The sequence below is a fragment of the Anas platyrhynchos genome, chromosome 4 (assembly GCF_047663525.1).
Source record: "Anas platyrhynchos isolate ZD024472 breed Pekin duck chromosome 4, IASCAAS_PekinDuck_T2T, whole genome shotgun sequence".
NCBI classification, from domain to species: domain Eukaryota; kingdom Metazoa; phylum Chordata; class Aves; order Anseriformes; family Anatidae; genus Anas; species Anas platyrhynchos.
Genome location: NC_092590.1, coordinates 5,974,853 through 6,000,750, shown reverse-complemented (window position 1 = coordinate 6,000,750; position 25,898 = coordinate 5,974,853). Strand labels below are relative to the sequence as shown.

General features: G+C 37.4%; 1 protein-coding gene across 38 annotated transcripts in view; it reads right to left on the bottom strand.

The window, feature by feature from the left end:
* CAMK2D (calcium/calmodulin dependent protein kinase II delta) overlaps window positions 1-25,898 on the bottom strand; it is a 165,472-nt gene that overhangs the window by 139,288 nt on the left and 286 nt on the right. For 36 of the 38 annotated variants that reach the window (XM_027456588.3, XM_027456558.3, XM_027456562.3 and 33 more), the window contains exon 2: window positions 25,418-25,512. In XM_027456588.3, the coding sequence (XP_027312389.1) occupies window positions 25,418-25,512 (95 nt within the window). Of the gene's footprint in view, window positions 1-1,375; window positions 1,446-17,185; window positions 17,209-25,417; window positions 25,513-25,898 lie in introns of those variants that run through there. The other 2 variants (XM_072036901.1, XM_038178218.2) reach the window with 2 other exon arrangements.

The window sequence follows — 25,898 nt, the reverse complement described above, 5'->3', positions numbered from 1 at the left end:
GTGACCCAGTAATCCCATTGCATTGCCTAATATTTGCCTTATTTGCAAAATTAATACTTCTAATTTATTGTAAGCCAAATGATCTTCAATTTGATTACACAATACTCTGAAGTCTGTATGTAACTAGACATTATTAAACAACTGGTTTTCTTCATTCCCACGCTATTAGGAGATATTCAAAAGCTGACAAGTTTGGGCACCTTTAGCATTGCACCAGCCTTTCAGCTTCTGATCTATTTATTTTCTGTACATATACAGGAGGCTACCACAAAGAAACAGCAGTTCACCTTTTGGTCCCTGTGTAAATGAAACAGCTGTACAAAAATACAAATTAATAGATTTACACAAATGCAGCATCATCCAATGAAACAAACGAGTACTTACACTTCAATTTAATTATCTAAGTAGTTTATCTGCACACACCATTTTATTCATGTCCCCACTTGACATGTTCATGGCTATTTTAAATACAAACAAGCTTAGGGAAAACACATGGCAGTTATTGTTTGCTTTGACGTTGTTAAGCAACTGGAAGTTTATCAGGTTTCTACCGCCAATTAATTGTCCATCCTAACTTAGTGCAAAGCGAGATCAATGGGTCAAATCTTCAAATAGCTTTAAGTTCTGCATATTCTGCATGTCTTTGCTTACTACTACCAAAGAGGACTCTAAAATCTTTGTGTTAACCTTTATTGAGATTTCCTTCTGCACTTTTTTTTCAGTGGAGTAAGATCATTATCCTTCAGGACAATCTAAGCTCTCTGGTATACGAATCCATATGGTGACATATCCAAGTCATAGCAACATATCCAGGTCATAGCAACAACCTATTTGAATTCACTATGCCCTGCTGTACAACAGCTGGAGCAGCATACACATAAGAAATCACTTCACTCAGTACCACCAGAATTCGGGACAACTTTATGTCAGTGTATGCTTAAGTGCCAGTAATAAGTGATGGCTTTATTAACGTTGGTTTTACTCCATTAAACTACAGCTGAAAAAAAGAACCATCAGTATATGTAACACATTAGAATAGCTTTGGAAAGCAAAGCAGAGGCTTTTTTTTTTTTTTTTTTAATAGAAACACACTGTACCAAGTTACCAGTAAACACATCAGTCTATAAAGCCAGTCATCACAGTTTTTCATGATTTTGATAGAAGACCGCAGTAAATTAGATCAACACTTTAAAAACCACAGTAAGTCAACATTATTTTGAATCAGGTACCCCGCTAGGAAAAAAAAAACAAACACAAACACACACTAGGAAAAAAAACGCATAACAAAGCTCCACAAAATTAACCAAACCAAGCTTCTGCACCTAACAGGAGAAAAACCCTTTGACTTGCAGTTATACAGGAAATACAGTCTCACCCTGAATACTTCTGATTTCACCAGATCCTATGTAGCAATTCACATAAAACAACATCCTCCACCTGCTTCTAATTTCTGAATTATCTCCACCTGCTTCTCATCTCTGAACCACTGCAACACTACACAGGATACAGCTATACCTCCCTACTGCTTAGTTAGCTAAACTACCCAATGTCATGAGACATCCCAAAAGCACGACTGAATTCACTGCACAGAAGATGCTGATGCTGCAAATCTGGTGCAGCACATGAGTAGTGTGAAGTCATTGTTCCTCATTAAACTGGTGTAAAACTAATAGAAGTTCTCCCTCACCCTTAAGTATTTGTTCAGAGTATAATAACATTAGATAATGTCAGCCATCTCTCACAGGAGATTCTAAATTCAGCCTTTCATTTCTAAATTACTTCAATAAACACATGAAATTGCACTGATACCTGCTTACATTTTTCAAGCCCATATCTTCCATCCTCCTTATTGCCATTTTTATTTTCTTCACTATGAAACTCCCTCAATAATTTAAATTTCCAATTTCCCCTCAGTAAAAATAATTCCAGGCTACAGTCTGACAGTTTGCTTAATGGGCTGGGTACTGTACAGATAGCACTTCTATTTAAAGACACATTTTTAATTGCCCACTCATATCTCAATTTAACTTATCTGCAGTTAACGGTCATGTGCCCATATTTCTCCATATAGATCAAATTTGACAGTTCAAAAGGTCTAATTGGATGCAGAAGATATTTGAAACCAAATAAAATAGTTTATTCATCATTAACAGTGAGCTTTTACTCCTTTATTTCTTTTCTAATGATTCTAAAAATACAGCGAATTTAACAGATTAAAATCTATCGTAAAGTATAACATATATTCTGATAGCAATTAAACATTGCATATCAATGCATTTATAAAACTTTCCATCTATTATCAAATTATTTGTGAACCAGGGCTTCAGCACAGAGTACTACTCTGAAATAGATGTTCACAAAATGGCCACGTTTAGTTTTCAGCAGGCTGGGCCACTCTAATTTGTGTTTCAGCAGGCACAAACCCCTCTAACAAGGTTAGAAGGTACAAACAGTCTGTTTCGGTACAAACAGTCTGTTTGCTACACTGATTTTGAGGAATGAAAATTCATTTCAGTATGGAGTTCTGAAAACCTGTGTTTCTACAACATGGGCTTTCAGAAACTGTTCTGATACCCCATTAACATAGAACGTACCTGCTTCTCCCAGTCTAGGCTTGGAGAGAGAGAGTATCTACATATCTAAAGGAAGAGGGTATCTTACTGTCGTGTTGTATTAAATGATCATCAGAAAAGATTTCACTTGGAAATCTTAAAAGGAAGTTAAGTCAACAGGATGTCACTCATGGATTCAGATCAAGTTAAAAAATGGAGTATTTTAAGCTAAAAAACCAACCAACCAAATAAACAACAACAAAAACAGCTAACAAACAGCCAAGAGGAGGCCGAGAAAGGGAATCTTAAAGATGAAGTTAACCACTGATCAGAACAGCAGATCTAACGTATTCACTTGGTGTTAGAATTCTTTGGCTCGTTAGAGAACTCTAGAGATTAGCACATCAGTAAACAGCCAGTAAAGGGGGCATGTTCAGAGTATTTCATTAAGTCTAGAAGCCTTGTTAAGGTAGCTTTGTTGAGAAAATCACATTATGATCATACCCCAAAAGAAAAAAAATCCTTAAATAAAAAGGTAATTATTGCTTATGAACTATCATGAATAGCTTATTGATTTTGCCTGCATTTGACTAAACTTTTGCAGAGATGGGGGCTTTTTTTTTTTTTTAATAATACTGTTAATGGCATTTATTCTGCCATTCAACCTGATTCAACCTGAACAGCCACTAGTAGTGAACGGGCATGGTAGTAGTAGAATAAAAAAGCCTGGAAAATATAAAGGTGCAAATTTGATTTATTCAAATTAAGAAAAAAGGCCTCCAATAGATAAAAATATACAAAGCTACATCAGCCACCTAGCTGTAGTGAATATTATGGATCCTCAGATCACTGGGTATCAGAATCACACAGCTCAATAATTATATTGCAAATTCAAAAAATAGTTACATTCCTTCCCACGTCAATACTTAAAAATGTTACTCCTCTCCTTAAGTTTGCTTTGTATTTGGCTGAGGCTTCATTACAACCTATAAGCATAACGTATCCATAGAGTAAGAAAAGTCAATAGCTTAACTCTAAGTAAAGGACAGACTATGCAGAGATATTATTCAGTTCCTTTGGTCTAAGTAAAATTTCCTCTAACATACAGAAAAAAATATGAATATAAAAAATAGCTCATTATATTAATCGAAAACTACAGCAGCTTCTTCTACAAGTTTAAAAGGAGTCAGTAACTTATTCTACGTGAGCAGAAATGCATATTGCTCTACAGAAGCAACCTCAGTTCCTTCACGGTACATGAGAACTACAGTGCTTCCCACTTATTTGTCTCCAGGTCAGCAACACTGGTTCAGAATTTGGGCCAAAGATATCAAAGTCTCTTGAGGAAGTTTATCAAATGCCCATTTTCTTCTAGAGGAACTGTTATTTTTGCTTTTGTTGCCCATCACTCCCCTGCCCCCAGTGGGGAACCCCCCTCTTTCCCTTCCACATCAGAACTCACTCAGAACATTTCACTGTGCTTCTAAAATTTTTGTAACTTTCTCTCATTTCTTTCCCACAAGTTCTTCAGAAAAAAGATTCTACATCACCTAATCCTATTTCACCTAATCACACCCCAAAATAAGCTCTTCTGTCTATCCACATTGAAATTTGTTAAGAAGGTACTGCACAGAACTATTTTTTCCAGACTTGCTAATCATTCTTTGAAATTAGTCCATTGCCTGGTGATACTCTGTTATTCTATCATAAATAACTGAGACTAAGGCCACTTCCGTAACAGGGAAGAGCTGCATAAAGAAATTGCATATTAGAAATCTAAAAACTTAGAAAATAATTTACTAGGTAGCATCACTTTCTTACACTGCTATTTTTAAAAATGAGTTAAATGGCAATGATACTTCACTTTTGGCAAAAAGACAATGCATTTCCTAGCTTTGCCAGAAAAGTACAAAGAGCTATGATATATCTATCTTTTCATTTTTAAATAACCTCATATCTATAGTTCTTTAGGCATTGCTAAGCTGTTTATGCACAGAAATAATAGCTGCAGAACCTTCTTCTCAGATATGTGCATCTATGCAGTAACTAATGATAGCTTACAGGCACGCTTAAGGATGGAAGGAACAGTAGCCTAAATATTTAACATAAAAATGATCATAAGCTACATGAGAGACACCTCTCAATGAAAACTTAAGTGGTAATAGTGATAATTTCTGCATTTCGGGTAAGTAGCCTTTTCAGGGCTTATTGTTCTTTTGTGTGTGTGTTGTTTGTTTGTTTACTGTCCATCCAGAAAGCACTATTTCACTTGAATGCAGTCATCTTTTCAAATAGTTTTGTGTTTTTTTCTCCACTCAAAGAGATGGTACATATAAACATACACAAGGTAACCAGCAGAAAAAAAAATCCTTTCCATATTATAAACTGCCACCTGGATGGAATGTGTACTTGTGGGTAATTCTGTGCCACACAAGGACACTTTCTATCCCTTGTGGGTTAAGTCCGTGTCACAGGAAGGCATCATAAGGAAATTGAAACAGCTGACACGCTTTCAGTTTTCCAACCCTAAGTTTAAAAACAATAACAAAAAGCACAAAACTGTAACAAACATTCTTCTTCCATCCTCTTCCCTCTAATAGCTCTTCTCTCCTGATGCGTGATCTTCACATTCACAAGCCACTTCTGTCTCAAGAGGAACACAGAAATGCAGATGAAAACTAGCAGGGCCGCTGCCCACAAACAAACGCCTTGTTAAGTCTGTATATGAGCGTCTTGCAAAAAGAAACCCAAAAGCTGAATTTCTTTAGCAGCCAAATAAGCCTGTAAAAGCCTACCTAAATATCTATTCCAACCCTCTAAGAAGGCATACGTTGTTAATGCTGTACCTATAAATATCTTGAGGGAATAGCTGTGAAGGAAGAGGCCTGTGCAGAGCAACTAAGGAGCTTATGGGACAGAGATAATCCCTTTCAGGAACATGCAAAGACACCGAGAAAGGTGAATATGCATTGCAAGATCTAGAGTTCATGGAGAACATGTGGCACCACTGCATCAGTGGATCTGAAAATTCAGAAACATGGCAAGCATCCTATTTCAGACTTTCATTGAGATAAGCTAAATTTGGTAATCTCCTGTACATGACACCTTCACCAACAGCAGCTGCGTCACTTCCAGATCTCACTGCAAACAAGAATACGCCATCCCTGACAGGAGGATGGCTCCTTTCTCACATTAGTACTTTACAGCAGTTAAGATGCATAATATCCTTCCCTGACTCTCTCTCAAAAAAAAAAAAAAAAGAAAAAAATGTCAGGAACTATGTTGTTTACAGTATACTGTAGTAGTTTTATGATTGGATGATCAATCATTTTAAATATACTGTGCCAAATGTGAACAAAACAAGGATAAAAAGCAAAACAAGTTTTTGTCACCATTATGCCCCCTCCATCCCCCCTCCCGCCCCATCCCATAGAAAAATATTTATTATTTTCAACGGGAATATCTTTTAATACCATTTCAGACACTCCATCCTCTGGGTCTTAAAATGCTGAATATTGTTCTAGGCTAGTTTTAGTCAACTAGTGGCACAAAAATTATTCTATTTACAGAATGTTTTACTTTGGCATGTGAAAACAAGACCAGAAGTAACGCGTGTCCGTATAACATGACACTAACCTCAGAACTAGTTCACTTCTTCAAATAAACCTCTTAAATCACTTGGTTTAAAAAAGAACTTACACTAAAAGGAAAGCCTGCATTTTCCTTCTGCAGGTCATGAAAACTCAGAGATACTACATCAAAGCGACACATTCTGTACTATAGCTCAGTGCTTTTAAGTTTTTGATGGATTTTTTATAATAGTTTATATGAAAAGTTTATAGAGATTGTCGTATTTGTGCCACATGAGCAGCAAGAGAAAATTTTTCTGGTCATATCACTGTAGAACATCTTCAGCATGATTACACTTGAAGCTGTAGAAATATTTACAGCTGAAGACAAACAGCAGCAATAGACAAACAGTACAGGAAGATGCCAAACACATATCTTGCTCATTATTCTGTTAAACAATACACAGCTGTTAAAAAAATCTTTTAGTCTGCTTTCTGAGTGTTGCCTGCAATTTCCCCCTCTATCTATCTCCCAAAAGGAGAGGAAAGACAGACCCCTTCAATTTTAACAAGAGAATGATTAAAGCAAACCAACATTCAGTTTACAGCTTGCACAAATTGTTCACACAACAGCATGCTGAGAGGACAACTAACTGCGTTAAGATCCACAGATGGAAATTTCATTTTTCTTCCTCCCCTCTTCACAATAGCAAATGTCTGCGCTTCTTTTCACAAGTACCACATTCTAATGAGATTCGCAGTATAGTTTAAAAATATAAAGATGCTCAGTTATATCATAATAAACTGCACCCTTTCTTTGCTCCTTGTTTTTTATAGCAAACAAAATATCAGTCAAAATTATCTTGGTAACGGTTCCACATATTTAACATATAAAAATATAAATGAAGATTACATTTCAAGTTAAACAAGCTACAGTCTGGCATTATCTGTCAAATCGATCACGTACACTAATTACCTGTGCTACTAGTATACTACTTGTTGTTTTTTAGAACTAAGCAATCACTGAGCAAACCAAGATGATCACTTTCTGGGTTTGAAATGGATTTGAAATCATGATTTAGCACAGTATGTAAACACAAGCAGACTTCAGCTATGTTTAGCCCCACAGATTATTCACAGGTTTCAAGATACGTAGTTAATTATCATGCTGAACCAGGACCTGAATGTTCCTAAATGACACAGTTTTACCAACTTAGCTTGATTTTCAAAAAATACCATGCAATTTAACATTTTACTAATACTAAAAGCACTATGCCCAAAGTCTGTGGTAAATTGAGAACGTGTACCTTCTTCTGAAGCAAGTGTCCTTTCCAAGCTACCACTACAGTAGAAAATAAAAAAAATAAATAAAAATAAAGTGCCCCTTTCAGCATGGTAGATTACCATATTGATAGAATTCTAGAAATGAGAAGATATCAGCTCTGCCTCTTCACATCAAAATTAAAACTCCTCATTAGAAAGCTCTCCAAATTATTAATCAAACAGACTGGTAGGAAAAAAAAAAAAGTAAAACCTAGTGCAGTTCAAGAATTAGAAAGTGTATAGCACTATCTAGATCAGATTTTGGTGAAGAGGTGTCCCTGGGGACAATTACTTCTAATCTGATCACTGCATAAAATAAATCAGATGTCTCACTTCAAAACTACCAACATGACCTCAACAAGAACAAAAAACACCACTGCAGCAATCATCCATCTAACAGAGCTGCGTGATTTACACTAGAATATAAGACATTGGAGATTTCCTCAAAGAACATACCTCATAAAGAGAAAGCTTTATATACTGGCAAAAATTTCCACCCCAGCGAAGGTGAATCAGCTTCTAAATACATAAATATTGTCTGCAAAATAACTTTCTCCCTCTTTAGGATAGCAAAAAGAGGTGTTGCTGTCCATTTCCAAGTGTAAATGAGATCTAAGTGAAACCTTCATTGCAATTACTAGATCATGGAAGCATATTACAGAGTTTCAAGTGTTATTTTAAATGCATCAAGTTGGTTTTGTAATAACCAAATGGTTACCTGACAAGGCTACTTGTGGAACTGTTCTCAGAGCCCACATTATCCATGCAAGACAAACTGTACTTAGCACTAGATGTAAAGGAAAATGACAAGGGAGTTTTGAGTAGACCTTCTGGAAGCTCTTTCCATCACCCACCTACTAGAATCACCGAAGCTCTACTAATCAGAGCTACTAATGCTATTTTTATTTGGCTCAACATTGTCTAGATGAGTGGCAGCGATGCTATTTTCCTATCGGCCCCTATGTTAGTGAGAATAAAACACTGAGACTACTTTTAGTGGTCACTGCTGGTGCAACAACATTCCAAATTTGAAAAAAACAAAAACAAAAACACAGCACAAGCAATTATTAGATGCACATTTTCAGAAAGGGACAGATCGTTGCCTGCCAACATCACAGTACAGATTTCATCCACAAGTCCTGACCAACTTGAACTCTCCCTGAATTTCAGCCTAGGCTAGTTGAAGGTATCACCCTCAAAATCCTCTGCTTGTTTTGGCCCAGGATGCAGAGTTACAAACATACCAACAGAATTACTGACATCATTTGAATCATCTGCTCATTATAAGGAGACGGAAGACAGCTCTTAAATCAGCCCATCATACTTTGAATTTCTGTAGTCTTCCCAGGAACAATTCTCTGATTTAGCTCCTGATGTTTAAGGGGTGGCCATTGGAGAAGCACGCAAGACCGGAAAATAAAACATGCTATTTCCTAAAAGAAGCATCAAAAATCAGAAGTTAAAGGAAATATTTGATCTTTCATTGTAATTTCTTTGGCAGAGGGTACAAGACAGCCATCTGCCATTTTAATACCATTGCTTCCCCATCTGTCCTTGGCACTGTGCTACTGCATAAATTGAACAGTTTAACAAGTTATTCTTTAAAGTTAATTCTACTGAGAAAATGAATCAGGAAAATGCAACTCAGAGGAGGAATTATGTATCATTAAGTTTTCATCAAGCAGCCCACCACGAGAGCACAACATCAATCCATTAGCAAGTGTTGGCCATGACAGCGGTGATCAACACAGCAAAAAGCTGCCATCACAGTAAACAACTGCACTGCCCTACCCTGGGCCCTGACAGACTGGGGGATTGTGATGAAACTTGTAATTCAACCATCAGATAAAGGCGCTGCTCATCAGGGTTTCCTCTCAGATTTCCACCTTGTTCTTGTCCCACAGGTTCACAGGCTTCTGCCACAAATGATTATAAGGGCATTAAAAGTTTTTACTAAGCAGCTGCACACCAGCTTTCCAACTACTACCTCTGCAGCAGGGAAAGAGGATTTCAAAGAACAACCATTTCTGAATTCTTTGATTTTCAAACACACTAAGGCACGTTCTTCCCAAAACCTGTTGTCGCCGATCTGCTATAAGGATCACTGCTTGCTATTTGTCAAAACACTAATGCTTGCAATTCTAGACTTTTATTCCTGGGGTGTGAGTTTTTATTTTGTTATTGTAGTGTGTGTTTGTGTGTGTGTTTTTCCTTTTGAGAAGAAAAACAGTGATTTCCAGGTAATGACAACAGACTGAGATGAAACAAATGATTGGAAGATTTGTTTTTATCTAAACTTCCAAATACTCTCAAAGGGTTGTAAACTTTTCAATATTTTTGGTTTGTTTGCTTTTCTTTTTTGGCTAAACCTAAATAAAGTGACAAAGGTTGATGTTTCAGTTACACACAGCACTTCAGAGCCCAGTAAAATGCTATAAGCAGGCAACAAATCTGTAACTAATTACTTAGGCCTTTGCACAGAGCTGAATTTTTTCACCATCTTTAAAAATGGCTTTTCCACTTTTATCATCAACCTTTTCAGATTTCCAAGTCAATTAAAGGAAGAACATTACAAGTATTCAAACCAACTGTGAGAACTTGATGACAGGTTTGACAACATCGCTCACTCCTGCGCAGCCTTTCATTTTTATATTAAGCAAGAAAGCTTAGTCATTAAGGAAAACTTCAAGTGCATTTGCAATTCTTAGCACTCAGCAATCCACCTCAAAATATCGCTTTATTTAATATGAAGTAGTGACAAACCACCTTATTCAGCTGTTTCAGAGAAAGTCTCACAAAAACCTGAAAAGTCTTCCCATTCTAATAAGGTAAAGGTATCACTGTAAATATACAAGTGAAACTTATACAGTATTACAAAATCTTATTCTGCTTTATATTTGATGTGAGATCTTTCAAGATAAACCTTCAATAGCTTACTACAGAATACAAGCAGATGTTTCTTCTCCTCAGTGCAGTTTTCTGTAGCTCACATGCTAGAATGACCAGATAATGGGATGCTAGAATAATATTTTATCTTCTTGAAAAAGCAAAATTGCCACCAAAGAATCCGGTTAAATAACCATCACACTTGCCAGATAAAACGACCTGCTTTCCCCCTCCTCCCCCTACAGATCTTCAATTCTTAAAAAAAAAACAAAAAAAAACCACAACAAACAACAAAACAAAAAAAAAAAAAAACACACCAAGATCTTCTCTCCTGGTGATCACTACCCATCATGCCAATGCTCCCTTTTAACAAGGCCTCATCTACCTGAAACGTAGCCCAACCTCACACACTGTAAAACAGAAGAGCCCCCAGGACACCAACAGATCCCAGCTGGCCACACATACTCTTTTGGTGTGATCAGGGATAGGTTAAAACAAATTCAGAAAGAATAATTAAAATTTAAGCGGTATGGATTTGTTAGGAATGGGCAAATGTGACCATGAAAGAAAACTGACCTTCAGAAAACACTGCCGCATGCTAAGGCTAAGTTTACAGTATTAGCGCAGACTTGAGTTCAAGGAATGTGTTAAATAAAAACACAGTAAATCTAAATTCAGAAACACACTTGTAGTTCTACAACTGTTAGAGTTCTGGTATAAGCATACAAATTGCAGTGTTACTAACTGCACATTTAAGGTGCTTAAATGCTGTACCTGAAATTATTTTGGTCAAAATGTATGCAAGAATTGAAGTATATCCAAACCTAAGCATATTAAACTCACATAAACATTTATTTTAAATAAGTCTTTTCTGACACTAACTACAAGATCTTTTCTAACACAGAAAAGGAAAATACCTCAAGCAAAAATAGGAAAAAAGATGGTATAAAGCAGTCAGACTACCCTGTAATGAGGTTATAAGGGCCCCATCTCATAAAGAGGTTTAGTAACAATTTCAATACAAAACCAAACAAAAACCACAACAACAAAACACCAAACCTGGACATACCAAGCTCAGAGGACTACTTTATAAGCCTTTTCAAGCAAGGGATACCTGCTAACCATGGTTCTCAAACTAGAAGCTATTTAACACCTTAACAAAATTAGTAGAATAGGTTTGCCCGAGAAGGATGTATGAATAGCACAGAATCTGAAACTATCTGTATCCTTTTATCCACCAGAAGTTGCTAAGGATACAGGTACTAGACTAAACATGGTCAGGTTACAGCACTTGAAGAAATTACCCATGGGTGGAACTTCCTCACTGCATACAGTTAAGGCTGTCACAGTTGCAAAATATAACATGTTACCTTAAACATCGCCTATTGAGGTTCTGAGACCAATGCACATGCACAGCTTCTTTGGCATTCCTTCATACACTCTCTTCTTGGCACAGAAACAATCATTACATTAAGAACATGGAGAAAAAATACCATCAAAGACCTACCTAAAACATCAAATGCAAATGCTTGCATTCTGTGCAAGCAGGCAAGACCAAAAGCACATTTATTCTGCAAATATCTAAAATTCACATGGATAGTTACATATCAGTGGCATGAAAACCTAGTGACCTTCTGGGTGAAAACTAGCAGTAGAATTCCCAAAACAGTTGACAAATAAACAATTTCCGCAGGTTGGTTGGTTTGTTTTACACACCTGCCTTGATTTGGGGGGCTGTTTTGAGAAATTTGGTAGGTGTTGTATATGTTCTCATGCTGAAAATACACTAATATAATACAACCAAAGAGAAACTTCCTTCCAGTCACAGCCCAGATTATTCAGTAACTGTGCTATGAAATACTGGACTCAGTTAGGTCAATTTTTGATAACTGACTTTCAGTGAGTTACTAAGACTTTCACATGTAATGTAATTAGGTACATAGCTTTGCTCACATTCCCACAGTCCTGTTTTATACGCAGAATTTGCATGGTTTGCACAATACTTAAGAGATGTAAAGAATATGGATCTGGTTCAATTCACTGTTTTGCTCTCAAAGTCTAGTAATATTAACAATTACTTGGTTACTAAAGGACTCAGTGCTAATTCTAAACCACCGTAAGCTTGTTTTACATCTCTGTTTTGTATCTCGATACTGGAATCAAGCTACTCTCCTTTTTTCCCCCATCTGTAAAACTACGTCCTGTAGTTTGTAACATGTCCTAAAAGGAAACATTAGTCTTTGTACAGATCTCTTTCCCTTCCTCCTCCTCTATAAGGATCATCTGGGACAGCGAGAATCTCAACAGACTAATCAAAACACTTTACCAAAAATAATGGGAGTTGGTTGTTTTGCTTTTTAATGTCTAACATCATTGTTAGATTTATTAGACAACAAACCCAATGTCAAGGGAATCACTCCTGCTGCTAGAAACTGAAATCAATTGACCTAGAAATATTTACAAAAGCAAGAAAGCTCAATACTCCATTTAAATACATACCTCCCATATTAAAAATAAAAGTTACTCAAGCTTAAAAAAAGCAAACAGCACATCACTTTAATATTACTTTATGTGAAGCCTTCTAGTTTGTTATTACTAAATATTTTTTTGTTTGAAAACTTATTTCATAGCATTTAATAAAAAGACTATTTTTCCGTGTAGGAAAGTAAATGTGACATATGCAACCCAGGCACCGATGTCATGAATGCTTACATGTTTGTAATATTACGTTAGTTGTCATGTAATCTCTATTGCTAAACAAATGCCCTGGTTCATTTACATAAAACTACCTTACTTACAATATCAAGTTGCAGAGGCTTGATACAATTACAATAAACATTTCTGTTCAAAAAAAAAAAAAATCATCACCACAGCTCAAATTTTTATAACCAGCTAACTAGCCCACTTGTCAGAAGCTCTAAGTATATTTTATGCTAGAACTGGAACTGACACTGAGCATCCAGCTCCCATGGGAAGCAGAGGGCAGTGAGATGCCTCACTCAGCCCAGTCTCTGCCAGCCCTGCTCTGAGCAAACACTCCAACAGTGTTACTTCTAAGAAAATAATGGACATGCAATGCACTCAGAAAAAAAAAAAAAAAAAAAGTCCCACCAAAACCCCACACCTTAAAAGCCACACTGGGCTAATTAATTAGGCTTTTTTTTTTTTTTTTTTTTTTTACACACTACATTTTATTGACTGAACCATTCAACAATTAGCAACATTTTGAAATTAAGTTTCAATTTAGGGTGTGAATCAAGACAACTTTTTTCTTAAAAAAAACAACAAAAACAATGCTGTTTTATTTACAGAGATTGTCTTCATGTACTTCAGCTGTTATGTTAAATAGATGAGCATCTGTGGTTGCAGAAACAAAAGTCAACGCTCAACAAAAACTATTCCCAATTTAGCTTCATTTCATGCAGCTATTTTCATAGCAGTTTCCACTTGACCTTGCACAGAGGTGAAAGTAATGGCAGGCTATAGAAAGCTATTATGTCAGAAACTGAATAACATTCCTGTGATGGAAAGAACTAGTTTTTGACGTACCTCTCAAATACTCATGATCTTGAGAAATAGCATTTTTTTTTATTTTTTATTTTTAAAAAGGATCTACCTATATCAATGCATATCAGTTACCTGTTGTGTACAGGAAGACATTTAAAACATTCTGTGGATTTTTCCAAGCAAGAATCAATTACTCCTGTAAGGGTCAATTCCTTAAAATGTAGGAACAAAGAAAACGTGAAATCTAGGGATTAGTGAAAAGGGAGATTTCCTACAAATTTCAAAGCAACTCTTGGTAACTGGTAAAAGGGGTGACAGAAAGCACAGTGATGAAGCGGAACACTGAAGTGAAATTGCTAAAAAAGTTCCTACAAATACAAATCTCTCAATCCACCTTAACATTCTGTATGCTCCACTACTAAGGTGAATAAGCACAACAACTGCAAAAAGAAGTACTCTATTAACACACAGTAGGAACTGGATTAATCCAAAGACTGAAATCATAATAAGTGGGAGAAAATTCAATAGCAAGAAGCTCAGACTATCAGTTCATATTCTGGGGACTAAACGTTGTGCTATTACAGGGAGTGCTCATCAGCTTCAGGGGAAAAGAGACGAACGACAAGGAATCCCTAAACCAGGAGAACAACACAAAGCACCACCAAAGTACATCTGCCAAATGCATCTGTGAACACAAGTCCTGGCATTTACCAGACGAGATTCTCCCATGGAGATACAGGTGATTATTCAAGCCACTCATGAGACCTCACCTGAATACATAGATGAAGTCAACTCCAACCCCCTGTTCCAAACATCCGTATACAGAAGTTAGCGTAGAACAGACCACATGTAAAAAGAATGGCTCCTGAAATGGCAAGTAAGGAAGCTAGAAGGAAGCTAAAGGTAAAAGAAGTTGGCTGTTAAGGAAAGAAATAATGGAAACAAGAGAGCCCTTCAGAAATAGGAGGAAGCAGGAAGCTAAAGGAAGGTGGCTGTTAAGGAAAGAAAGAATGGAAACAAGAGAGCCCTTCAGAAATACACAGATGAAAGATGAAGAATTCTCTGAAGGACAATACAGGCACAGACAACAAACACCATCCACAAATACATTTGAGCTATAGAAGACTTCTAACTGAAAGTTAGAAGTACCAAATTATCTCTTCAGTAAAGCAAAAAGGAATAAGCCCCTCGGCTCCCCAGTTGAGACAGAGCTTGATTACTTAATGAGATGGTTTATTCTGCTGAAGGACTCAACTTCACTTCAGATATCACTTCAATTTTATTCCCTGTTTTTTTCCAGCCCCATGTGGTCTGATGCTCATGTTTTCTTATCCTGTAGAAATCTGTGGAAAAACGTGCTTTGAAAGTACAAGGTATTTGCTTTAGTTAGACTGAATCTGTCACTTGGAACAGGGAAAACAAAAATAGACCATTGATTAAAAAAAAAATCTGACAAAAAGTGGAACTTTCATGTGGAGTACTGCTAAATGACCAATTCCTACCATTCAAAACTTTCTTCCAGCCTCATTCAGTTTAAGCAAAAATACAGCTGGGGATGGAGAAAAATCAATCATTTATAGTGAATAAAATAGATGTTTTTTTCCACTATGTTGTACTTGAAGGAATGTGAAAGTTGTTGAGATCTAACAACTAAAAAGCCTCCCTCTGCCTGTTACAGATTAGAAACACACTCATTTTGTAGGTCCTTGTCCACATCCCTGATGCTTTCCCCAAACTATCTCTGTTACCTATTGAGCTTACCACTATTTGTGCACAAGGTTAGCTGGGTTACCAACCTGACCCCCCAAATACGTGAAAGGTTAATGCACATCTCCCAGGAAGATGGATGGAACACACATAAGCAGCTTCTACTCTGGGAAAATGAATCTCATTAGTATACATGTTTTGATTAACATGACATTGAAAGCAATTTATTACTTAATTTAGATAGATAAATCATATTAGCCACAAATAAACAAAAATTTGAAGACATCTATTCTTACCCTCATTACAAGTAAAATTACATTAGTTAATAAGTCTTTTAGCATGAAACATTTTCCTACAGCAAACAAGCTGCCTGGGTACACATAATGTCTGCCAAGCTCTGCCGGATCTTTTTCTGCATCTAAGGTACACACCCCTTTACCACTGGCTTTTTTTTTTCTTCCTTTTTCCTTCCTTCTGGAGTGAGCAACAAGAAATGTTCTTAACATGCTAAAATTTACTAATTATAAATGAGGAGTATCAGCAAGAGCACCGTGGAAAGATGCAGAAATTTAACAGAAAAAAACTTTTTTTCCCCCCTTCCCTTTTGGGATAGTGATACTAAAAACAGCCTTGGAAAAAATGCTTTCTTATGTCATGATCAGAAGGGCATTGAATCCCACGTGCATACATCAATGCAATCCTAATCACTATTTCATAGCTGTCCACACTGCATAAAGAAGGCATCTACTAAGCAATCTACCTCATACCTGAGTTTCAGTTTTAGTTTTAAAAGCAGTATATGCTGTACAAAAAGCACCAAGAATGTGATATTTATATTTTCTAGGCTCTAGTGTTTCATAAATAACCAGCGCATGTAGGTTTGAGGGCTGTTTTCTGCTATCTCTTTGCATCTTGGAAGTGCTTAATATTTTTGACATCTTTCTATAAAAGAACGTGGAAAAGAAGTCTTTAACCCAGTTTTAAAAACCAACATTCAGCAGCACCCGGAGCTGCCCCAACTGAAATGGAAGGTCATCTGCCCTGTAGTTCAAAGTCTTCCCTGCAATGCAGCACCACAGCAACAGAACTCTGACAACGCTGCTTGATGTTTTAATTGAACATAAAATCTGTCTTCACGTACTGAAGGATATGAATATAATCAGCCAAATGAATATGGCTTTGCAAGAAACCTCTGAATTTGGTGACTATTTATTCTAGTGAGCAATAGCCTGTTAAAACCATTCTTACAGCGGGTCTCCCAAACCAAAACCATACCTAATCACTGGCTTGAAATCTGCTACACAATACAAATAACTTCAAGACCTCCCTTGACTGATTAAATCACAAACCTATCTCTTCAAGAGGTTAAAATTTAAATGAAAGCTTAGGCTTGGCAAATCCCATCAGAATGTCAAATATGGATATTATGTAGGAACCCCATCTGTTCGTGCAGCTACATGAATATGCAACGTGACTGTTGCTGCAACGCTTGCATTCACATTGCGGAAAATTTACAAGTAAGCAGAAGCAGTTCCCGACTATAATTAAATCAGGAACAAAGTTCTGAAAACACATGCAATAGATTTCTTGCTACAAACACGAGCTTTGAACACTGCAGGTTTATGTTTCTCTTCCTCTCACCTGTTGAGATGATGAAACTTTATAGCAGAGGTGTGTTATCCTTTCCACTTACACTGAGGGCTGTTAATCTTCCTCCCTGGACAAGGTACGCCGTTCTTTGCAGCACAGGGACAGGAAAACAAGGGGAAAACCACCTTCTGCCACGTGACACAGAGCACTCCCCCTAATGCTGTACAAATCTATGTGTGTGTCCTTAATGGTCTCCAAGGCTGCTGGCCACCGGGCTAGATGAGTTGTTCTAAACATTGCCTGCAGCCAACACACAAAACAACCCTGAACCAACTTTCTTATCAGGGTTTGATATATTCTTCAGTCTGTCTCACACCTGCCAAAATTCACACATGTGCTCTCTCAATCCAGCAAGTATTCAGTTCACCCCATCTTTTTTCTTTTTCTGCTTATAGATCAGGTGCTGAAATTTTCAATTTTGCACATAAAAATCTCTGACTAAGGATGCATAGTTCTACATTTATTTGCTTGTAGTAACTGCAGCCATCCTTTCAACTGCCCTGCCAACCGCGTGTTGGCAGAATAAAAGAGTGACAGGAAGAGAGCATTTGGGATAAGGGGAAGGCTGTCCTCCTGACAACCCAATTGACTGATTTGGCTGTAACCGATCAAAAGAAACCACATGGCAAGTCATTAACTTTTTCAACAAGCATGCTCTACATTCAAGGTGAAAGAGACTGCCAAAACATAAATTAATTCTGTTTTTATGGATGCCAGACATTTCTCTTGGAAAGCATCACCAAGATGTTAGCTTCTTGTAGCAGTATATAAACTCTTGGATAGTTGTAAAAATAAAGAGTTGTAAGCATAAAAAGATGCCTCCTATCACAAGATGAAACGTTTCATCTTGACCAGCAAATATCCACAGCAGCACGTTCCCATTATTAAATAAAATATATTGTTACTTCTTTTTTTAACCTGCATACCTTACTTTCCCAGTTTCCTCTGAAATATTTGCTATTTACAGCAAGTCAGGAATTCATGTAATAAATGCTACGAGAAATCACTAGGTAGGAAAAGTTACTTTCTATTAAATACAACCAACCTAAACAAACAGCTGCAGAGACTGATCTGTGATCGCTTGTTCGGTATATTAACTGCCATTCTCCAGACTTTAAAAACCTAATTACAAAAAACAAATACATGCTGTAGCACAATTTATGCTTCTCAAATTCCACTAAAGAGGCCCTGGATTAGGATAAAAGCTGAATCAGATGTATTTGCAAATTTGATTAAGTTCCTTCTCTTCCCGCTGTGTATTACTCTTGGCTATAGCTCATGCTTTTAACCTGTGGCATGTATAGAAGCAACAGATTCAAAAGAAATTGAGTAAATTCTCACTTGAGCAGCATAAATCCAGCAGCTTCCAATCAAGTGCAACAGAAATCAATGGGGCTGCAAAAACTTTAAGAGAAGTTTTACAACTCAAACAACCGAAACTCAGCGAATTTTACAAGCTGATAACGTAGAGAACTATACTGGATAACAGCACAACTATCTTTCCTGGAAGAAAATACCAAAACCATGTCACACAGATTCTCCACTCTCTCCAATAACCATGCACAAGACATTTCTCATAATGCTAGGATTAAACAGAGAAGGAGTTTGCACAAACATGCACACAAAGACATACACAGAACTCTACACATAGAGGAATAAACAGACAGATTGGATTCCTGTGTCTCTCCGAGACATAGCAGATGTTTCTTCAAATTCAAGGCACAATTATTTTTAATAAAGAATTAAACAAAAGGAGCTCCTATCTTTACGTTTGTTTTTTGATCTCTATATAATTTTTCAATCAACAGGTAAGTTATGCTTTCCAGATAATCTTTTAAAATCCACACATTATCCTTACAAAGCATTTGATAAATGTGCAATAAACTTATCTGAAGGAGGAAGCTGGACCCTGACATAGATAAACCCACTGAAACACTGTGGCCTACATTTCTAAAGAGGTCAAATGAAGGACATTGACATGAAAAGCAGTATCTCAGCACTATTTACATTTCTAAAACACAATATTTGAAATTTTGTCTCAGATCTTCCAGAAACCAGTATATTTCTAAGTTGCTGTCAATAACAACAGATGTAAGTTACTTAAATACCTCAGCTGACCTGTGGTTTCCAACTGCAGTACACATAAACCAATGTTTTCTATGTACAGTCCTATGTGCAAACAGACAGAACAATAAAGCTGAAGTGTTTACCATTCTGATTATTTCCTTGTTTTCATCTTTGACCAAAATACTTAATTTGGAAGTACAATTTGGAGAAAAATCACAAAGCACTTCCAGAGGACACAGTTTCTCTCAGACCAGGAGAAAGGGAAGAAATAATAATAATTAAAAAAAAAAAAAGAAAAAAACACACCCCAAAACTACTCAGGTTCAAAATCTGAATGCCTTCACTCACCTACCATACCTCCATTCAGTCCATATTTTCCCCCTATGAATAGCTCTCCTCCCTCTCCCTAACAGAAGGAATGAGAAGCAGTTCTGGACGTGCAGCTATTCAGACATGCAGTTAAATCTTTAGTTTGCAGTAAATGAACATACAAAGTAGAGGCACAGGTCAGTGCCAGAATTGACAACTTTTTACAGAAAATGGGAGGAAAGAGGTAGCCAAATAAATTCCAGAGAGATCCTTTGTTGTTAACATTTCAGTGGAAGAGATCTAAAAGCAGAGAGGGGGTCCAGGCCAAAGCAGCGATGAAACACAATGAAAGAAAATAGGAAGCTCCCAAGAGAGCCAGATGCATTCAGCTGATTCATAATTGTAGGCATGTTTAATAATCTTGTGAGTTGGAACAGAAAAAACTCTCCCTTTTTTTTCTTCCCTATTGAGCTTGGTCAAACTCTGATAGATGATGCCAATGCTTTTAACTCCCTCTGCTTCCCCCCGAGTTATTTTACATATTGGATTTGTGTCATGTTTCCATTGCAGTCAATAGCTAACCTGAAAATTGAAGCGTGTGAAAGTAATCTGTAAATATTGTTTTTAGAGTTTCACTTCAAATTGTGAAGCTGCATGTCCAGGACATTTCTGTAACGTGTGCGAGGAGAACAGCACTGTAGTGTACTAGAACTCCCCCCCTCTCACCCCACCTCCCCACACCTAGGAGTCTTTTAAAGACACTGCAGTTTTCACCTTTTTGAGTACATACCTCCCAGTACAAACAGCAGCAACAAGCTGTAAGGATAACAAGAGCGATACATGCATCTTTAAGTTCTAATGCAATTCATTTAAAGCCCATCAGCAAATGAGCTATAAAAAGAATCTCCTTTCCTGACAGAAGGAAGATGAAGACTTTGCAAAGAAAAAGAGAATTGATATTATAGAAATTATATATTTGCTATGGGTAATTTACATATCAACTAACAGGAAAAAATAATTTGAAATCTAGTGTAAACTGTTAGAATAATTTTCTACCAACTAACACTCACCACAATTAATTCCAAGTCCTCATTTGTATCAGTATTTGAAAGCTCTTTCAGATTTCCACTAAAACCAAGAAATTGCAAAAGCTCCAAACCTTTAAAACAGAATACCCGTTTAACAATGAAAGAGCCACTAGACTGTTACATTACTGTAATCTGCAATTGAAACAAATACTTGCAGGTAAACACAAATGTACCCACGTTAAGTCAGAAGATCTGTGTCAGACTGAAAAGAATGTCACGACTAAGCTGAAAGATAGAAAGAGCACCAGCATTAACAAAGGGCAACCACATCAGTAGGTAAGGCTTAGGTATTACGGAAGAATATTGTAAAGTGTACTTTTAATACATGGAGAAAAGTGACCATAATGCTACTTGACGTGCAATTAAACGGACAGACTGGAAATCTTGCTCTCACAAAGCTGAGATGCGCTTCACAGGCAACTAAATGCCCTCAAGGAGCATACCGTATGTGTGGGAAAAACTTCAAGTGTACTTAAGAACAGAAATTAACATTAAAAAAAAATACACGTGTTATAATAAACTTGCACAGGTAAATGCTTCAGAGATTAAGATCTTTAGCTAGATTAGGAATCCTTGCAGGATTATGCAAAACTGCCTTCTTCTGCTGTAGAGTACAGGCAGCCTTAATACATCTTTCCTTCTGTAAAACATATGGCACTGCCTAACACACAGTACCTGGCTGACTCCATGAAATGTTAGTCTACTGACACAACAAAAACGTTTTTCTCTCTGTATCACAAAAAAACATGCTGAAAAATACTACCCTGTATATTTCATATGCCATTCACTTCCCCCGTGTATTTTAAATCACTTTAGGGATCGTGAGGTGCTCTACTTGGACTGCTTTAGACATAGAAATACCCTTCCTACAGCAAAATTAGTCAGTATTGCCACCAAAATACTGCTCCAAAAAAAAGGGGACTGTGTGTGTGGTCTTCAGCCTCCTCACCCATGAGAGCTTGTTGCGAGGAAGTGCAATTGTCACTTTTTTTTGGTCACAAATTGTCACAAAGGAGGTCATACGCAGTCACCAGCTTAAAAGAAACACTCTGTTCTTTGACTAACAAGATGCTGAAACAGTTTGGGAAGTTTCCTACCAAGAAGGAAGATAAATAACCAGCAAAGCCTCCAAGGCTTATAGCTCAAAAGCTCACTGGAGCTAATGGAAAGACTGGTCCCTGAAAGATCAGGAGAGCAGTGGACAAAAAGGGATAACCTCCGGCTGATTCCTACATTGCTCTTACTAATGCGGATGTCCATCAACAAAGTGGCTCACATTTCTGCTGCAGCCATCCAAGGGCTGGGAGAGGTGTGTCTAAGCAGTATTTACAGAAGCACCCTAGAAAAGAAAATCACCCACTTCTCACAGATGCCATCAGATTGCCATCAAAGGCATGGGGCTTTTGGCCACTACAAAGCAAATCCGAATACGAGCAGTAGCAAAATTACAGCCACTCAAAATACATTAGTAACTGACCTTTTCAAGTCTGATTAGAGAAACAAACACTTTGGGATTATTTTTTTTTCCAGTCAGAAGAAGAGATTCAAATATGTTAAGAAAATGGGTCTGTTCATGAAATCTGTTTGGATCAAAGCCAAAAGACTCTCTCTCAAAAAAAAAAAAAAAAAAAAAAAAAAGATAAAAGGTGTACAGATAATAAAAATAAGAGCATTATTTTGCATTTTGTCCACACAGGGAAAAGTCACCTCACATTTCACTTTTATCTATATTGCTTTCTACACAAGAAAAACATTAAAAAGCAGCCTAAAACAACACAATTAAGAAACTGAGTCATGAGATAATTCCCATGACTTCATCAGCCAAAATGATAACAAACCCAGAACCAGCATACATTCTTCACCCTATTCCAAGTTTTCTGTGTGCTTGCTCACTACTGCACTTAATTTTACAAGGGTATGCTATGTAACTTCCCCACACACTTCCTAAAATCAGCAGCATAATTAAATCATGCAATCTTGAACATACCCTATTGATAGAATATCAGCAGCTAATTTTGTAACATGAATTTAATACTTAAGTTGACTCAGTAAAGAAAAACTCAGAGCACAGCAGGTGTAAGTAACTGGTCATCAATTTAAAAGCACAGAAGTTACTTCTGCAAAAATGGGTGGCATAGCTTCCTTTTCCCTCCAAATTAAAACGAGAGCCTGCACCTCTGCATGCAATCACTCTGAAGTTTCCCTGTAGCTATGCAAGGAAACAGAAGAGAACACACCTTCACTGGCATAAGTCTACGATGAGCTCAGTTCCTGTTTAGGAGGACTACTAGAGGGAAAGATACAAATAGATCTCTAAGAACATTTGTGGCTGAGGTGAAGCCTTCTTGGTTAGGGAAAAATATATTTTTATGACTGGGCTTTTTCCCATTAAATCATTTTTAATGATTTAATGATAAGCACATGAAGTTTTCCTTAGTCTTGACTCCCCTGTATCACACATCGCAATGGCTTTTCTTCAATCTTGCAAGCAAGAAGGCTCAAACTTGGCGTTGTGCTCCAAGGAGTTACATAGAACCAGGCCTGTACACGGGATGCACATTTTCAAGCTAAGAACCTCCAACTCTGTTCACAGATGAAGCTCACCCAATGAATTGTTCATATTCACATTATAATCTGTATTTCAACTAAGAAATATGAAACGAAAATGAACTGCTACCTCATCATAAAGCAGTTCATATGGAAACAGAATGAAACTTACAATTTAGATAGTAGGTGAAATGTGAAACGTAATGTAAGTTGTAAGCTGTTACCAACCCTGGCAAGGTATCACAGTTAGAGGATTATTAATGTTGGGAGTTTTTGCACTGTAAGTGATCACCTTCTGCAACTGAAGAACTGCCTAGTAGGAATCTGAAGACCTCTGCACAAAGCTTGTTCTTCAAAAGGTGCTTAGCAGATGTCTCAAAGTAAATGAATAATTATATTAAAAAAAAAAATAATAATCCAGAAATATGTGAAACAAACATGGGAATGGATTCACTGTATTCATGGACTTGGCATCACATGTGTGAAGAGAAGAAATGACATTTTGCAGTCCAGTTATCAATCTTTAAAGTATAGCCCCTTACTTTACGGGCTTACATGTTAAACCTGTAGAAAAATCTCTGCTTGAGTTGTGCCTCATTCCATCTGATCAGCTAAATTCTCCCCAACTTGCTTCCACTCATGAATCGATTACACCAAGGACCAACTTCGTCCTGCCTGAACAGTCAGAGAAGTACAAAAACTGAAACTTGAGAAGCAGTACATTCCAAATGATGAATTCAATGGTAGACTTAACATTTATATTAATTTAGCCTAGCTTTCAATATTTTATCCCATTAGACATAAAAACTATGGCACATGAATAATCTGGGGCTTATCTTGCTACAGCTTTTCGTGTTGAAAGACACCTTGATCTATAAAGTCATATAGACCTCGGAGATATATTTTAAGCATCAAAATTCAACAAATCACGTTATTGTTCTGACAAAAGAAAAAGGTTAATTTGTTCAAGCAAAACTCTGAGAATACCTGATGTCAAATATCACTACTTTCTGAACCTTTCTCCTTTTAAACCTGTAAACTCTACAAAGAAGTATTCTCAATTTAAGTTTGAAAAATAACAGAAAAATCTGAAGACTAAAATTCAGCAAAAGGTAAAAAGCATGTTTTCTCATCCCTTTCATCAGCTGAAAATGAGAGCATTGATGTGATGCTGAAAGATCCCTTGCGCATGCTGTTACCAGCACGTGCCACAGGATCATAGGTGGTACTTTATGTGTAAATTTAATGAATTAATTCAGGCTGCTGTTGCCTGCAGTGACTTCTTTGTGTCAAAAACAAACCAGACCATAAACATAGGTTTACACAGTGCCACTGCTTGCTTATTCACTTCCATGTTCTTTACCACACCACAAATTCATATCAAAACATAGATAACGTTAACAGAGAATAATCCATAATCCCTGACATCCTGGTACAATCACTTTGATGTGGATTTAACAAGGAATCGACATATCACCACTGAGGCTTGCTTTCAACAGCAACAACCCACAGTACACATATAACTCCCCGAGTATATCACAAAGACTTATGCATTGACACTGAAAGTATATAGGAAACATACACGTTATGGGGAAAGTACAAACATGTGGTGTAGCAGGCATTACTGTTGGGCTGTAACAGTGAAACATTGTACCACTTAAGCAGAATGAGTTGGGTTCACAAAGGGTTATTTCATAAAATGGTTGTTTCCTTCCTATAGCATCTCATCTCGAAGTTTAGTACAGGGTAGTAGATTACACTTTTCCTCCTGGATTCAGATAGGCCTTGATTTTCATTTTTAAATGCAATGGAGGCACTGAATTCAGTAGAGCTTTGACATACATTTAAAATAAAAGCTGTAATGGAAACTTATTATTTCCCCCCCAAAAAAAAATCAGTCTGCAAAATGCTTCCAGACTGATGTTCAAGCTATTTACATATAAAAAGAAGGAAGAAGTGCATTACTTTCAATTGCTTGAGAATTTGTACAGCTTTCCATTAAACACTACAGCAACAACCACACACCTCCAGCATCAATCCACAAAACGTTTAATATTAAAAGCCAAGCCACAGTCTTACAGGAGATGAAAAAAGGCACGTTATGAAAATTAATAACTTTAATTATCACGATTTGGTTCGGTTTTAGCGCTTCCCACAAGAACGCACAAAACAGGGAGGAGGCACCGTAAGCACTCGGTTAAAATATACCCACCCCTAGCCGAGAGCTTTTTGGTGTTGATGATTTTGGCAGCGTACTCTTGTCCTGTCGTAATTTTCATACATCTCCTGACGACCGAGAACGCCCCTCTGCAAACCAAGAAGCGGACAAAGTGTCAGCGGCACCGAAAAGGGGGGCTCCCTGCGGATACGGTGGCAGAAGCGTTCTCGCCGATTTCAGCGAGCGGTGCGACGCCGAAAATTTTTATAAAAAAAAAAAATAAGAAAGAAATGAGAAGAGACAGAGAAGGAAGGCGTTTTGGGGCGTCGCTTGATATCGATTTTATTCCCCACAACGGCAAACTCGGGTCGGAGCGGCGCGGCGGGGCGGCAGCCACGTCCACAGCCGGCGGGGCCGCCGCACAGCGGGGGCTGCCCGGTGCCGGTCCCCGTCCCCATCCCGGTGCAGCTCCCGGTCCCCCCCCCACCCCCCGAGTCCCCCCCGTCTCCCCCCGCCCCAGCCGGGCGCCAACATG